The 17,569-nt window shown below is 40.0% G+C and overlaps 1 protein-coding gene across 2 annotated transcripts in view; it reads right to left on the reverse strand.

Annotated features, from left to right (window-relative positions):
* Positions 1–451: 451 nt before the first annotated feature.
* Positions 452–17,569, reverse strand: part of secisbp2l (SECIS binding protein 2-like) — a 57,068-nt gene continuing 39,950 nt past the window's right edge. Inside the window, exons 11-17 of one of the 2 annotated variants that reach the window (XM_033985022.2) lie at positions 16,985–17,154; positions 16,028–16,160; positions 13,853–14,015; positions 10,742–11,117; positions 9,142–9,370; positions 7,747–7,946; positions 452–6,561 (exon numbers count right to left, since the gene is read on the reverse strand). In XM_033985022.2, coding sequence (XP_033840913.1) covers positions 6,160–6,561; positions 7,747–7,946; positions 9,142–9,370; positions 10,742–11,117; positions 13,853–14,015; positions 16,028–16,160; positions 16,985–17,154 — 1,673 coding nt within the window. In that variant the 3' untranslated portion in view covers positions 452–6,159. The remainder of the gene's footprint in view (positions 6,562–7,746; positions 7,947–9,141; positions 9,371–10,741; positions 11,118–13,852; positions 14,016–16,027; positions 16,161–16,984; positions 17,155–17,569) is intronic. The other variant, XM_055230948.1, reaches the window with a different exon arrangement.

Raw genomic sequence — 17,569 nt, forward strand, 5'->3', positions numbered from 1 at the left:
TCACACACATTTCCAACATGGCCGTGTGTTTGAACCCGGGAAATAAATGAACAAGTTTCAGGTTTTTAAGTGTTTATAAGTAAGAGCTGCAACTAAAGATTATGTGATCAGTTGTTCAGATCACAACGACTGTGAATATGAAGCTCATCCTAAACGGAACCAGATGAAGCTGAAGTTAAGCGTTTTCATCAAAAATACTACATTTATATATGTACACATTTCCTGTTTGTTTTAATCCCTGATCTGAGTCAAACCTCTTCAGCTCATCAAATCTGAAGCCTGTGTATAAACCATAGACTGTTTATATAAATGGACATAGCTAACCTGCTAGCCGCTGCGTTACAAACAGGAAATGATCATTAGTGCAAGCAGCAGCTCCATGTCTCCCCCTGCTGGTCTCCGAGTGGAACCGCAGCCTGATCCAATAATAACGACAGAAACGGTGAAGAAGTTTTACTTAAACAACATTTTAATGACGTTAATCATCAGTCATAGAGTGAATACAAGATTATGAACAAACAGCTTTTAACAATGTTGCTAGAGCGATGTAGAGTTTGTAAGACAGTTTTAAATATTTATAAAGACGAGAATCACGCTGGAAAATTACTTCAGTGAACCGTAGGCCTGTCACAGTCATCACTCTATCACCTCATCATTCAGTAAGTGAAAGATGGATTATTTTTGGGTTGTTTTTTGGCTTTATGATCAGATTCAAGCCATAAAAGTTTGAATTAATAACATTTATGACTCATTACAGACACAAACTCAGTACTAAAGTGTTTCATTCTGCGGTTTATTTCTCACAGCTCGTGGTTTTTTAACAATATTGCAGATTTAGAACAGTTTTCGTGGCATAAATCCATTTCCAAGTGTGTCATGACAGGCCTACGGAACCATTTTTTTAGTTTGTTTTTTTCACATTAGTTACAACAAGACCTAAACCAGGACTGTATTCACATAGTGCAAAAACATACGCAACACTTTGATGGAGGTGACGAAGGCGGGCCACGGCGTACCTATTCTTTACATACAAATACTGCGATAGCGCCCCCTACTGCAGGCCAACAGCAGCCCCGATACTGCATGTGCTTCTGTACATAAGTCACTATGCAAAATGCCTTTAGTACATCCCATTCAAACTCAAAATGTTAAAATCTATCAAACGGCTTCTTTAAAAATGTGATTGCTTTGTTTTAATACAACTATTTTTTTTATTTTTTACATGTTTATTTACAGTGTTTTCATGTTAGTTTGGGTGTAGACAGCTGTGTGTTTGCTGGGAGTGATTTTTTTATTTTGTTTTAGCAACTGAGGGAACTATAATTTAAGTAAAAGGGCTTGGAACGCCTTGGGGTCCCACCGGAGGGGCTGGAGGAAGTGTCTGGGGTGAGGGAAGTCCCTGCTTAGACTGCTGACCCCACAACCCGGCCTTCAATACATATTTTTAAGTAAACAGACATAGTGTGCGCTCTTAAATTCAAATGTTTTATAGAATTGTCTCATTATTAGACGGGGTAATTTTGCTTTCAGCCACAAGAGGTCAGTAAAGGTACACAATAGAACTTTAACGGCCTATACAGAGCAAAACGGATAGATGGTTGTTGTATTATATTATCGGAAATTGTTATGGATACACCAGCCTGTGCCCTCAGTGCCTCTGTTTTTGTAGAATTTATTTATGAATCAAAACGTCCAAATGTTTTCTCCAGTTTAAAAAAAATAAATCCCATTGCTGCAAACACATGTACAATATAATCCTTAGTCACTTCTTTAAAGGTGCATTGTGATACTTTTGTGGTGGAGGGTCCAACACCTGCTTGTTTCTTGGGAATGTTCCAAAGTATGGCATTAAACTTATCTAGCATTTATTTTAATCTATGGCCATGAGCTCTTGGTAATGACCGAAAAGACAAGATGGCGGAGGGGGAGGAGCTTAAGAGAGAGGGGGGAGGAGCTCCACGTGGAGAGAAGCAGCTGGGGTGGTTCCAGATGCTCCTGACCCACGACACGCTGAAGGAACTATGTCTTTAGGGAACGTCTAGAGGTCACCCTGGAGGAGCTGTAGGAAGCGTCTGGGGTGTGGGAAGTCCCTGCTTAGACCGCTGCCCCCTGCTGACGCTGGAGGAAGATGGATGGAACATTTATTTCCGTACAGGTCCGTTTATTTCCTCCCAACACATATTAAAGATCACACATTCTCACTGTAAACGGGGAACCAAATCTCCACAGATATGACCTGTAACTTCGCCTGGCGTCATAGCCTACATATCCCATGGAAACGGATGAATCTCATACTGTGGAACATTCCAGACAAAGCAATAAAACCTCTATGGAAACGAGCAGTGTCCATCAGAAAAGTCCCACAGCGCACCTTTACAATAGGTAGTAAGTACAAAAAGTACAATGGCAGCGTCGCTTTAGGAGTGACTCGGAATAGGGCTGCGTTTTTTAAAAGTACAAAGATATAGAGTTTAAAGTGGAGGCGGTTTGACCAAATCCTGAATGTTTTTACACAACATGAGCCGGTCGACATGACAGAGCCACGCGAATGGGCTATTTACACTGCTGCTCGTCCCGCTCCTTTTAGCAGATTCATACAGATCACATGAAAACACCCAAGGCAGACAGATAGTGGTTAAGTGACAGATACAACTCTGACAGGTCAATAATGGGCCAAAGACTGAATAAGAACTGGACAGAGTGACGAGAACACGAGCCAAAGAGAAATGGCATTTGAATGATCACGATTAACAAAAACGTAAACATCCCATATTACGCCAAACTGACTGTTTCGACCCAATTTTTGTGAATGTGATGTCTTTTTCCCAGATGAGGGCGCAAGAGCCAGATTTTTCCCATTGAGTGAATTCACAAATGTTGAATCTGATCATTTCTGTTATCGATTAAACCCAAGAACTGTTTTACAACAAAAATCTGCATTTTAACAGTATAAATTCAAGCTGTCCTCATCAGTTTTACACATTGTTTTATAGAACATTGTGACGTCGTGTGTAACCCAGCAATTAGCTTAGCAGCTCATTTTGTCTTCTCTCAAACGCTAACGCGCCTGGATGTGTTTAAAATGTGCGTCTTGCTAACTTGCTAATCCAAATCTTTAATGCCTCCATAAAAAACAAAAACAAATATATTTTAATGATCTGATATGCTGCGTTTAATTGAGAAGTTCAGAGTCGCTTCCTTTTGTTGTTCTTGTACCTAAAAAATATGAAAAATTTGATTAAAATTTACAACGATTGGTTTGCAAATGGATTCCAATAAAAAAAGACTCTAAATATTTGTTCACTTCAGTGTTGAATTTGTACTGAAAGTTGCAGTCTGAGATCTTAAATTATCTAAAACTGGTGAAGATACACGTTCAAGAGACCTTTGTATTTTTATCTTTGATGCAACAATCCTGGAAAATCCAAATGGAGAGATGATTTCAGAGGCTCAGAGCAAGAGGACCTCATAAAAAATAATAACTAAATCAACCTGAACACAATTCCAGGTGTGATTTTGATGAGAATACACAGTAAATTTGACATTTCCAATGTAATAAAACGCGTAAAAATATCTTTGCTATTCTGTTTTATGAGTGGTAGATTGTAACGGCAGGGTTTAAATAAAGTTATATTGATGACACATACCATTTACACAGACCATTATAGTTATATTCCATGTTTTTAATCCGAGCCCTTACACTGTCAGGGCTCAAACGTCACTCCATCCATTTTTATTCAGTCTTTGATTTTAATTTCTCAATAAAACTTCAAAACAATCCAATGCGGATTTGGTTAAACTTGAGCATCTTTCCTTCATGAAGCCAGAAGTCAGAAATCAACACGCACAAACACATTATCTGTACAATATAAAGCTCATAATCACAGCAAAAAAACAAAAAAAAAACCAAAAAAAACGCAAGAAACTATGTATGCGCCCGCGACGTTAGCTTAACTTAGCACGGATATCGCAGAGCTGTAAACGGTCTCAGTGAGTCCAGTCCGCCTCAAATTCTCCTCCAAATCTTCATTAAAACACAGGTTATATCGTAGATGCCAAAATATCTTGTCCTAACACACGTCTGCCTCACGGAGAGTTCATTTTCAGAGTAGAAAAAGCTCAGAATTCAAGTGTCGCAGGCCCATTTTGAACACTACACGAACGGTCAGTGCAGCGAGGCATTCGGACAGGTGGTCGACTTTTACTGGTGTTGGTAGGAGGCTGTTGATACCTGAGTTTAGGTGAGAGATGAAAGGAGGAAAAAAAAAAAACGCTGGTTCCAGTGAGAGAGGTGAGAGACGGAGGCGGAGTCCACATGAACACACAGCGAGGATGAAGGTTCAAATCTGACGTCATAAAACGGTTTATATTGGACCATAGACTGTACAAAGAAGTGGACGAAGTGACGGCTCCAGTCAAATGAAGCTCAGCGATGCTAGCAGTGATAGCGGCTAATTTGGAGCCGAGTTACATATTTGGTTGCTACGATACTCGCAGTCAGAATCCCAAAGAGCCAATCAGGAGCGAGGCTGTTGAAGGTAACGCCCCTTACTGCACCACTGGTTTAGCAGGGAGGGGGCGCATAGCAACGTTGTCAATCAAACTTGTTGCTAACGCTAGCGGGAGCAACCTCGGGGAAAGAAGACGTCAGATTTGTCTGTTATTAATGTTCATATTTTGATTTACGCACAAAGTAGGGAAATAAAAACCCCAGGATCATGTAGAACAGGCTAATACGAACATTTAAGACCAAAATGATGAGTCTGACAGCAGCAGGTACAGAGAGAGGACACAGTTTTTCAAGTCAATGGAGCCGATGCGCACTTAAACGCGGCGGCTAGCAGGTTAGCTATGTCCACTTATACATATAGTCTATGGATTGTACACAAAAAGTGCACGAAAGATACAAATGTTTATTCAGTTACACGTCATAATAACTACATCTTAATTAATAAAGCATGAAGATAGATTTAACGGTGCTGTACCTGTTTTTTACCGCTTAAAAACGTGAAAAACTAGTTCATTTTAAACAGTTTGGAGTGTGGTCTGAAGTTATTCGTCGCTTACCTTATGTATTCATGAGGGTAACGCTAAAAACAACTATCATGCTAACGTGCACTTCCTCTTATCAGACAGTAAAGTGGTTTCTTTTATAGAATACATCTGCTCTGGGACATGTTTATCTCAAATATATTGGAAAAAAATCAGGTACAATGCCTTAAATTCACAATGAGCAAGGTTTTTAATGAAATAGTATCTATGCCTGAACAGTTCTTTATAAACCATTTGTTCAGTGTGAATTAACTCCTTGTTCATGCTTTATTAACATTAGTTGTAGTTATTAAGTGTTACTGTTAAGTGTTTGTTCCTCTTTTTCTAGAACTGAGCAAGCGCTTGTTGTTATTCATAGTAAGACTTGAGTAAAACAAAAAATAAGGTTGTTGGTTCGACTCCCGCTATCAGCAAATTCCTCTGCTGCGGTGCCCTTGAGCAAGACACTTAAAAACCACCTCTCTGTATATATATATATATTTTTATGTTTTTAATGCGAGATCTCAAAGTCGACACGCTCATTCCGTATCTTTTTAAATACAGTCTGTGTGACTTTGGTCGGTGGTCCGAGAGGCTGTTGCCGCAGAATGGCAGCCACGCCTGTGTCAGTCCGCCCCAGGGAAGCTGCGGCAGACTCCTCAGTCACGACGGACTTCATCTAAAGCACTTTAAGACACTTGCCAAGATCGTTAAAGCTACACTACGCAGCTTTTCCAGTGGAAGGTTTGCCAACTGCTTGTCTCCATGGAGATGTTATTTCTTTGTTTGGAATGTTCAATAATATTTCCATAGAGACAAGCAGGTAACAGCACCGAGTCAGATCTATGGAGAGGAGAGCATCACAGTAAGAATGCATATTGATTTTTAGCCATAAAAACACTTTTAAAGTTTTAGGTTATACTGTGGAACATTTCAGGCAAACATCTCCACGGATACGAACAGATGACAGACCCACCGCCAGAAAAGTTGCGTAGCGCAGCTTTAAGCACAGAGCAGAGTATAAATAAGGTAAGCGATGTATTTAATGTTGAATTTATTTTAAAAATCTGTTAAATGTATAAAGTAGTCTATTTTAACCCTGTGTGTTCATGTGGACTGTTAGAAGCATCAGCCTGTGACCTTCTTCGCCTCCTGCTCGGGCGCGTCCTTCTCGGAGACTTCAGCTGAGTCCAAATCCTCTTCGTCGCTGTGTCCTTGCTCCTCCTCCTCCTCTTCCTCCTCTTCCTTATCCTCTTCCTCGGTACTGTCCTGGCTCTTTCCCAGCTGGAGGTTTTCTTGCAGCCAGATCTCGATGCGGCTGGAAATGGTCGGCACCTCCACGGAGATGGGTTCCGGGGTGTAGTCTTCCTCTTCCTCCTCCTCTTCCTCGGCCTCTTCGAGCATCCCGGGCACCAGCGTGGAGGTGGTGGAGGTGATGGAGGAGTTGAGAGGGCCCCTGCAGCTGCCGTCCAGAGACCCCGTTTCTGTGCTCTGCTGAGAGGCCAGCTCCAGCCGATCGTCCACTCGAACCTGGAGATACAAACACAATATGTTTACATCTACACAGAGAAATCAGAGAGTGTGAAACCACAGAATTCAAACCATCTTTGACCTGCTGTAGACTGGGACGAGAGTCTGACAGGTTTTGAGGCAAAGAACCCGATAGGTGTGAATGGGGGCTACGAGATGCACTAAAACAGCTATAATTTCAAATACAAATAAGACTGTATAAAGATGTGGACTAAGTGAGTGCGATGACACCCACAGCGTTCGGCTCCAGTCAAATGAAGCTCATCAAGGCTAGCAATTATACCGGCGAATTTGTAGCCGAATTCTGTATTTGGAATTCCGACTGCGAGTATCATAGCAACCAAAGAGCCAATCTGGAGCGAGGCTGTTGAAGGTAAAGCTCCTACTCGCTTGCATCACTAGTTTAGAAGTGAGCGGAAACCTTAGCAAAGGTTTGAATGACAGCCTTGCTAACGCTAGTGGGAGTGCCCTTGGGGAAAGGCGGCAGCTGATTTGTCTGTTATTAATGTTCATATCTTGATTTACAGACACAATAGTGATATAAAAAACACAGGATCATGTAGAGTGGGTTAATATGAACATTTTAAGACCAAAATGGCGAGTCTGACAGCAGCAGTTACACAGTTCTGTCTGTCTCTGTTCCCAGTAGAACGTTGAGATCAGCAGAGCATATGATTTTAGATGTTCCAAGGACCCGGCTTCCAGACTCTGGAACAGTCCTCCTCTGTGTATTATAACAGCCCAATCTTTAAATATGTTTAAATCCTTGTTGAAAATGCATTTGTTTGCACTGGGTTTGAACACAATCTGAGGGAGACTCTTGTATTTGTTGTGTTCTATTGTATTTTTGCATGTTTTGTTTTATAAAATTATATTGTACAACACTTTGAGAAGTGGTGGTTGTCTTTAAATGTGCTGTATGAATAAATTTGACTCGACTAAAAGAAAAATTCAAATCTGTAACTGGACAGAAAGTTGAAGGAGTGAAGATGTTTCTCTGCTCAGCTCTACATTTGTCTAAATATTTGAATTATTAATAAAAGTATACAATTATTTTTTTGTTTTGAAGACAACATTTTGTCTTGATAATCCTTTCACAGAACGGTAAGTGGTCACAGTGATTATCATGAGAGGCTTTTATGACCAATTGTGGAGAAATACGACAGTAAACTGTAAAAGATGTACCTCCTCCTTGTCTGCAGGAGTCAGTGCTGAGTGTGGGGCAGTAGACACAGGGGGGGCAGGGGGGTTGGTGTTATTGTTGGTGTTTGCGTGCGTTTCCTGTGGCTCTTTCTGTGCGGAGGTCAGAGGCGATGGACGTGGCGGCTCGGCCTCGGCTGGCTCCAGATTATCTGAAGGCTCCACCATGTTCCTCCAGTTTGTCTCTGAAGACGCGAGAAAAATACACGGATTAAAACGTAAATGACAAAATGGAAATTAGCAGTAGTGGAGTGTCTAAACATACTGATAACAAAAGGGATACACACAATTTAACTCATATTTATGCCCAAAGAACACATTTTTCTGATAGTTTATAGGTCCCATATTACGCCATTTTCTGATCTATGTTCTAATGTTGTTTCCTCATCACAAACAGACCTGGAGTTGTGTTTTGAGTTCTTCTTTCAAACTGAAAACACTCTGTTCCACCTTGTGATGTCATCATGTGGTAATACAGGAAGTGCTCCACTGTGTTTTTAAACTCCACACACCTTCACTAGAATCATTTGGATCACTTCAGCTCTGGAATTGCCAATCTCTACTGAACTAAAGGGAAAAGGAGCTGTTGAACCTGAAAACTATCACTTGATGACATCACAAGGTGGAACAGAGCGTTATGAGCTTTGTGTAACCCTTTATTATTAGTCTGTCTGCATCTTCAAACATGTCTGAATGAAACAAAACATAACACCAGGCATTTTTTGTGGAAGTAACAGCATTATAACGCGACTTAAACGTCACAAGAGTCAATTTTTGCTTAATAAAAGACCTGAAATGGAAAGTCTACCTTTTCACGCATTTGGCCTATTTATGGGGTTACATTTGTTAATCACTACAGCAACGTTTTAGTTTCTCATCATTCCGAAACCCAAGGATACGTCTCGTCTATTTCTAAAAACAGCAGCTGCTTAAATAGAGTTAGCGTTTTGTTAAATTTAGCATAAAGTCGTTAGCCAAATTGAGTAAATGCAGTGCAGTTGTGAACTTCCTCCTGTGTGCGTTCAGTGACTCAGAGCAGTGTTTACTTTGGAAAGGGCAAAAAGGATGTGACCTATTTTTAGGACAAAGTGATGACTCAGCTCCACCTAATCGCGCAATTTATTTTACGGATGTTTATTATGTAATTTACAACATCTAGAGTAAATAAATCCTGCCTATGTTCATCTTAGTCTCATTACATTTGCTCTTTTGTCCATATTATGCTATTTTCTGATCCATGTTATGTTTTTTCCTCATCACAAACAGATCTGTAGTTGTGTTTTGTTTCATTCACACATGTTTAAGACACAAACCTTGCAGATTTAGGCCGAGTTCTTCTCTCAAACTGAAAACCCTGTGGAGGTCGTGTGAAGGACTTACCGTACTCCTTCTCGTTGACCTCGGAGATGGGCTCGGAGAAGGTGGAGCAGAAGGAGATGGCGGAGGCGGCGGATGGGTTTCTGGAGTGACCCATAAAGTGAGGTCCTCGCTTCTCCCCGCGCTCCTGTTTCAGAGCCTCCTCGGCCTTCTCCTGCTCCAGAGCCGACACCATGTCTTTGTATGCCTTCCTCGCCTCCTCCGTCAGCGCCACGAGCCGATTGAACAGCGCCTGGACAGAAAGCATCGTTTATCTTTATTTTGGTGACAGTGGCTCAGTTAGTAGAGTGTTTGTTCACTGATTGGAAGGTTGTCAGTTCGAATCCCGCTTTCTTTCTGTAGGGACATGCCAGTGAGAGCACGCAGACCCTCTCTATTTAAAACAGGGGCGTCAAACACATTTTCACCGAGGGCCAAATCAGCAAAACGGTCACTCTCAAAGTGCCACATGTAATTCAAATAAACTACTTTTTTTTAACTTGTTTATTAACAGTCTCTGTACTTATTTCTTATTCAAGTTACAAATATTACATATACATTTCAATAGATGTAAAAATATGGCTGTATAACTGCATCTCCTGATAAAATGACATTTTAAGACAGTCAAACCTTTTAATTTATCTTGTTGTGGGCCACATAAAATGACGTGGGGGGCCACAGTTTGACACATGTGATTTAAAACATTAAAAACAGGAGCAGGTGTGAGTATAAATGTTGATCTCCACATTATTAAAGTGCGTTAGTGGCACCGATCTATCCAGTTTCATGTCCTTCATATGTGATCCATTTTTAAGAACATTATGAATTATAAATGTAAGTCAATACATATTCAATCATATACAGTAGGGGTCTCCAACCTGTAGCTCAGGGACTATCAGTATCTCTCCACCCCCTTCCAAGTAGCTCGCCAAAGGATTTCTGAATTATAAGTATTGTGCTGGATAACTAAACTTTGATAAACTAAATGCCTATTGTAAACATCATTTTGATGGTCCAGTGAGGTTCATCTGGTCCTCCAATAATTTATTTTAATTGATTCTTTTCTTGAGACCAAGGTTTAGTTTGTTTTCATCCCTAAAAGTTTGGAGCTCACTAGCGCTCTTCCTCATAGTGGTCACGTGATGTTACTGCGACGTGTCCGGTCAGCTCATTTAAACAGGTTTTCATGCCGTCTTGGAGGCAGGACGGAAATGTGTCCAGGGGGAAGGAGGGCTTTTTACCCTCACACACCTGGGATACTGTCCTGAAGAAGTCGGACTGCAGATGGAGCTGTCATCAAACAAAACCTGTTTAGATCAGCAGCACAACAACATCACGTGACCAATCAGAGGAAGAGCACTAGTGAATGGTCCCAACTGTCACGTATGAAAACAAACTGAACCTTGCTCTTAAAAAACTTATAATTTTGATGCCAACTTTGTGCACTAAAACTTTGTGTACTGTGAGTCGATGGAGCAGGAAGTGCGCCCATGATCACTTCCGGTTTGAAACGCGGCGGCTAGCAGGTTAGCTATGTCCACTTATATAAACAGTCTATGGTTGAGTCTAGAGCAGTAAAAAATTGTAAAAAGGATTTGGCAGCATTTCTATCCCTAAATCTTACCTCCGCTCCAGAATAGTTAAAGATGCCGACGACGCTGACCGCTACCAGTTTGTTGACGCAGCGTCCCAGAGCCTTCCTGCCCAGAGCGAACACAAACGGGATCTCCTGCTCTCGGGCCATAGCGATCACGTTGTACAGAGCCTCGTCCAGACCTCCTTTGGCCTGGATCTTTTCACAGTTTGGAGAAATGATGACGCATTTGATCTTCTGAAGCTTCATGTGCTTAGTGACCTCGCGCAGCCCCATGACCACACGGCGCTTGGACTTGGCCTTGGTGGGGTCCTTTTGATAAACCCGCTCCTGGAAGTGAACCAGCTCCTGCAGCAGCAACGTCACACTCTCGTCGATCTCTTTGCTCAGCACCTGATTACAATATCTGGAAAGAAGAATGACAAAATGGCATCTTGAAAATAAGCGATTAAAGATTAAACTCAAACATGTATCAGTCCAAATACAACTTCAGAGGCTCGATGAGAAGAAACGACTAGAACATGATTAAACGCTCTGAAAAGTCCATTTTGCAGAATAGATCTGATTTAAAGGTGCAATATGAAACCTTTCTGATATCTGCTTTTCTCCATGAAGATGTCAATGCTTTCCCTGGAATGTTCCACAACACCGTTTCCATCTTGCATTTATTCAACTACAAGTGTTTTGAAGCTAAAAACCTCTTGAAAAACATACTTTCTTACTGTGAACGGGCTTACCTCTCCACAGATCTGACCAGTAACCTGCTTGTTTCTGTGGAGATAGACATGTTTTATGCCACATTGTGGAACATTCCATGCACAACAATAACATCTCTGTGGACACGAGCATGAACCTTTATGTAAAAGAGTGTGTTTGTGTGTTTATTAGGCTCCACATCAATTTGACAATGGGCATTTTAATGGGGTTGACATCAGAATATTCACTTCCAGTCAAAAGTCTGGATACAATTTTATATTTATTTTTTATTTCTATGATTATTCACACTGTAGATTCTCCCTGAAGCATCAAAACTATGAATGACACATATGGAACGTAGTAAACTAAAATTTCTGAAGTTTGTAGCTATTTGGAGTTTATTTTTTTTAACCGAATCTAAAATAATACATAGTTCCATATATCTTACTTCATATATTCGATGTTGTTCTTTGTTTACTGCATTTCTTACATTTTATAAACACACAGAACACAACACTGAACGAGGCTGTGTCCAAACTTTCGACTGGAGTTAGCTGCATTAAACTGATTTGAAAACACTGGTTGGAGCTGAGCCAGAACAGTTTAAATTGGCTTAAAGAATTGAGTTAAAACACGTGCTATAACTGTTGGGCGGGGAGTTTAATGCCATGCTGTGGAACATTACAGCCAAGGAACAACATCCCCACAACCAGACAAGTCACATAGCATATGATTAAGTTTTACAATACTTTTAAAATCAAACACAGTCTAGTTTCATTAAAGACTGCATATTTTAGAAAAGTAAAGTTTCCCTTTTTTTATACATGTCTTGTATTTTATCATAACTTATAATTCACTAATATTCTTCTGTGTTTTAATGCGGCACGATCTCGTCAAACCACATTCCTAGTTTGTACATTTTGCTCACTGAGAATAACAAAAGTATTTCTCATTTGGATAATAGTCAAAAACACTACGGTAAAGTGTACGGGAGCTCTGGGGCAGGGCTGAGCGGTCAGCAGGCGGTCGACGTGGTGTGGTGTGAGGCAGACTCTGAGTGGTCAGACGGGGGGGCGGGGCTTAGACAGCGGCTTTGGGAGAACAACAGACCCACGGCCCGACCCACCCGGACAAAGAGCCGTGTGTGTCCGGTGGAAAACACAACCGCTCGGGGTCAGATTCTCCTCCAAGTCCAAGCATTGTAGAAAAACTATTAAAACATCCTCCGTGACATTTGAAGTGCGGTGGATGAAAATATTTATAGACCAGTGTTGTCACAACGTTTTGAACTTGATTTTGAAACTAAGGAATAGACGATCCTGATACCACGATAATAAAAACACACTTTCTTTAGACAATATACTGTGATTTTCAGCATTAAACCGTAGTACTTTTTTATATTCCCCTGTGGCTTTATATGAATGAATGAATGAATGAGTTTATTTTATTATTGTGTCTTGCCGAGTCCTTTAATGGTTTTATAAGACACAATTAACAAAATACAATATAAAATACAACAGACTTATTTGCCGCTTCTTCCAGGCTTTACAGAGAAATGATGGCAACTTATAAACATTAGAATTAAACAACCATTTCATCTTGTCGTTGTGTTAAATCTGTGTAATCCCTCAGTGCTCCAGGTAGGTTCCACAGTTGGAACGGGACGATAAACAATAATATCGTTTATCGTGATAAAAAGGGTCAACAATATCGTTCATGGGACATTTTACATAATCGTGATAATCGCCAACAAAGATAATCGTCATTATATCACCAGAATGTTCAGAAAAAAATTCCTATGTAAGCGCAGGAGCGTCGACAGGGGGGGACAAAAGGGTCTGTTTTCCCAGGCCCCAAGGTCTTAGGAGGCCCAGAACTGTGAGGGTTGTTGAAATAAAACTGGAGAAGGAAGTAAGAACAGAGCAGTGGGCGTGTATCGGTGGAGATAAAAATGGAGATTAATCGGCAAAATGAGGTCTAATAAAAATAAGTGATTAAAGATTAAACTCAAACATGAATCACTCCAAATACAACTTCAGAGGCTCAACGAGAAGAAACGACTAGAACATCGAGAAAACTCTGAAAAGTCCATGTTGTAAAAATAGGTTTGATTTAAAATGAAAAGGATTTATAAGCACAACAGCAGAAATGAAAAGGTATGGAGTAAATTTATTATAATTTTTTTTAACATATAAATAAATACACAATTTCCAATTACTTTTCGATTTAACTTGCCATTTTAGGATGAACACTTGTATCTGACCAAAACTGCACTGAAAATACAACCGCACAAGCTCAGATCACAGAGAAAAGTCTTAGCCACGCCCCTTTTTAACTGACCAATCGATCAGCAGGACAAGTCTTTTATAACGCTCCAATGTAACGTGAACACAACCTATAGGCCCAGTACTGAACCCGTTTCCCTCTGTGTGGGGGTGCACTCACTCTCTGAATCGGCGGCTGTGGATCTTGGTGATGGCGTTGGATGCCATGGGGCTGCCGATGCCCGAGCTGGCGGGGCTGCCCTGGGACACGGGCGTGATGCTGTACGGAGAGTTCTGACTGGCCGGAGACAGAGACGTGTCACTGGGCACGCTCAGACCGCTCTCTGGAACAACAAGAGACAAGGAAGGAAAGGAACGTTAGTTTATAAAGATGGGATGAGACACAATTCCCATAAGGTGAAGATGAAGGGAAGTATCACTGGGAAAATATGAAAAAATATGTAAAAAAAATATGAAAAATATGAAAAAAAATTATGCAAACCAGCTCCTGATTTATTTATTTATTTGATATAATATTTTTCTTGTTGTTATACCACTGCGTTTAGGAACTACACACAGACTGTACATATAAATGGTCGTAGCCAACCTGCTAGCTGCCATGTTCCAAATAGAAAGTGATAATGAGTGTGCTATGGGCGCGGGAAGGGAGCTAACAAAGTGACAGTGCGTTAACTAGCACGTCGCTGTGCACAGAGCCGATTTTACAACAGATTCCCGCGTGCCCATGATCACTTCCTATTTGGAACGCAGCGGCTAGCAGGTTAGCTACGTCCATTTATATATACAGTTTATGGTTAAACACTACACAAATAAAATGGATACTTCACCAGAGGACTCTTCTGTATTTAGAATGAGACATGTTTGTTTCTTAATGCTACCACTAATGCTAATTTTGACCCATAAAAAATATTAGAACACCACAAACTGAAGTATTCCACATATAAAAACAATCAGGCAGCTTTTATTTTAATTAATTTGAAGTTTCATAGTTTCATGTTTTTTTTTACGTTTTCTGATTTTAACAAAAGTGACTGTTAGCTTTGAGACACAGCGAACGAGCTAGTGTGCTGCTGTGCCCAGGCCATTCACAGCAGAAATAAATGCTGACTAGTCAACAAGTAAACAATCATTAGTTGCAGGCCTAGATATACAACGCCATTTTGAGGACTTTTGCCAGTTTTGGTTTAAATTGTTACATTTTTGTAACCCTGGGATAGTGGAGTATAAAAAGCAAAGGTTTGGCTCTTTGATGGCATTGTCTCTGTCAAATAAACAAACATAAAAATAAGTTGTAGACCTATAAACAGTTTCTCCATAGGTAATTACAATAGATTATCTGATCTGGTCTATTCCATTCAGTGTAGTGAAGAGTGCACTGGAGAAACAAAAGAGCCACTCCATAAAAGAATGTACCAAAAGGTATTACTAGGAAATCATTAAAGGCAGAGGAACCAAAAATGGAAAACTGGTTTGATGTGACGCATGATATTTATGTTATGGAGAAACTGACTTATACTTTAAGATTAGAAAGAGACATTTGAAAATATATAGAAAGACTGGTTGGATTTTGTAAAACCACTAAGATCGGACTTTATTTAAAAGCCATTGTTCCCCTTTGTTCTGGTTCTGCTACTCAACTGTGTTATTTTTAATATTATTGTTATTTTTTATTTCATTTTATTTTATTTATTTTTTATTAAGGAAAAAAAGGATGTATGTCATGTGTACAATACATGCATAATTTGTATTATAAAATCTATCAAAAAATACAATTATAATTAAAAAAAAGAATGTCGAGAGATCAGCTCAGGACCACAATCTGCCTTACAAACCCATCTAAAAGCCACTAACTACTTTGTGAGGTACAGATCTGAGCCAAAGAAAATAAATGGTTTGAGAGGGGAGTTAAAGAAGCTATTTTTGTTAGGGCCAGGAATGGGGCCCATCATCTATCTATAACTCCATCCTCAGACCTAAAGCAAAACAAAGAAAGACAGAACAACAGAGCTAGCCAGGATGCTAATAGATGTGAAATCACTCATTAGGGGCTTGAATGACTATCCTAAGTACGACTCAGGCACAGTGCACACTTAAGGTAGCCCAATAGACCTAGCCAACAAACAGAAACCGTAAACAACAGATGTTTTTAGTTTCAGTGTAGTTAGCTCCTCCTTCAGACAGATATAAGGCAGTGTCCAGCAGGAATCTGACCACAACTGAAGAAGAGACTTGGACGAGCAGAGAAACGTCTTCACTCCTACAACATTTTGTCCAGTTGACAGATTTTATTTTTCTTTTGCAAGAGATTCCCAGGCCTTTAAACGTGACCTTTTACCTTCTTGTGAGGCAGGTTCTTGTGTGAGGTCATCGGTGAAGTTCAGACACTCGTCACTTTGCTCCTCTAAACCTGAAGACTCTGGTTCAGACGGTTTCTTTCCTTTCTTCCCCTCGCGCTCCTTCAAAATGATCTAAGAGGACGAAATTTGAGTGAAAAATACATCAATACAAGTACAAGCCAGGAAAGGACTTTGTGAGAGCAAAACCAGTGTCAAACTCATAGAAATAATTTTAAATCTCTTAAGGAAAGTCTTGAGGAAATGACTACATCTTGAGACTTTTAAGTTTTAATGCAGTTTATAGCAAATAAAACTGCACACAAGAACACATTCAGTCAAGTAAAAATATCCTTATATCCATACATTTTACACTTTAGTTTAAAAGATCCTAGATTACATGAAATCGACTCTTGCAAGCTTTACGTCATGTTATAATCCTGTTACCTCCTCACACATGTTTGAGTAACTCTTTATTATTAGTCTGTCTACATCTCCAAAGCTCAAAACCCTGTTCCACCTTGTGATGTCATGAAGTGGTAGTTTTCAAGTTAACAGCTCCTTTTACCTTTAGTTCAGTAGAGATTGAAAATTCCAGTCTGAAATCATCCAAATGATTCTAGAAATGGAGTGTGGATTTTAACAACACAATGGAGCACTTCCTGTATCACCACATGATGACATCACAAGGTGAAACAGAGTGTTTTCAGTTTGAGAGATGAAGAACTCAGCGTAAATCTGCAGGTTTGTGTTTTAAACATCTGTGAATGAAACAAAACACAACTCCAGATCTGTTTGTGATGAGAAAACAACATTAGAACAGATCAGAAAACAGTGTAATTTGGGCCCTTTAAATCTTCTCCTTGAAAATACTCCAATGGCAAAATACAAAAAAAACACAACATAAGTACATTCATATAATAAATCCATGACCCCAAATACTGTGTAATCCCCCAAACCTTTTTGAGAGCGGTGGGCCTCTTGACTTTGGGGATCTCTCTTTCTTTCCCTCGTTTCACTCGTGGTGCAGTGGAGTCCAGGGGATTGTGGGGAGTGCAGTTCTGTTGGGTTTTCAACATGGCCGACCCAAAGCTCAGACTCATGCTGTGATAAGGGAGTGTGGTCCCAACTAAAGACAAAATACCGAAAAAAAAAAATCAGTCCTGGCTTATATGAAAGTCCTACACAATTGTATTACACATTTAAACAACTTTTTACCACTATTAAACTACAACTGAAATCCAGCTGTAGCTCTCACAAACCCTTGAGCGCATTATTAGCATTTACACATTAATTTTCGGTTTTGCTTTAGAACTGCTTTTTCAGACTGTGAAGTGAAACTAGAATGGACTGACGCAGCCAATCAGAGCACTGCTTACTTACGGGTTGACAAAAAACAAAATGTACAAATTTAGAAAAAAGTGGGGCACCGAAGCTTTAAATTGATGTAAGTGTGAGTTAAAATTGAGTCTGGTGAAGTTGCATGGACTTTAAAAACAAAAAGGAGCTGAGAAATTACAGTTTGTACAGGTGTGTGTGTATGT

Source organism: Periophthalmus magnuspinnatus, chromosome 3 (assembly GCF_009829125.3).
Source record: "Periophthalmus magnuspinnatus isolate fPerMag1 chromosome 3, fPerMag1.2.pri, whole genome shotgun sequence".
Classification (NCBI taxonomy): Eukaryota; Metazoa; Chordata; class Actinopteri; order Gobiiformes; family Gobiidae; genus Periophthalmus; species Periophthalmus magnuspinnatus.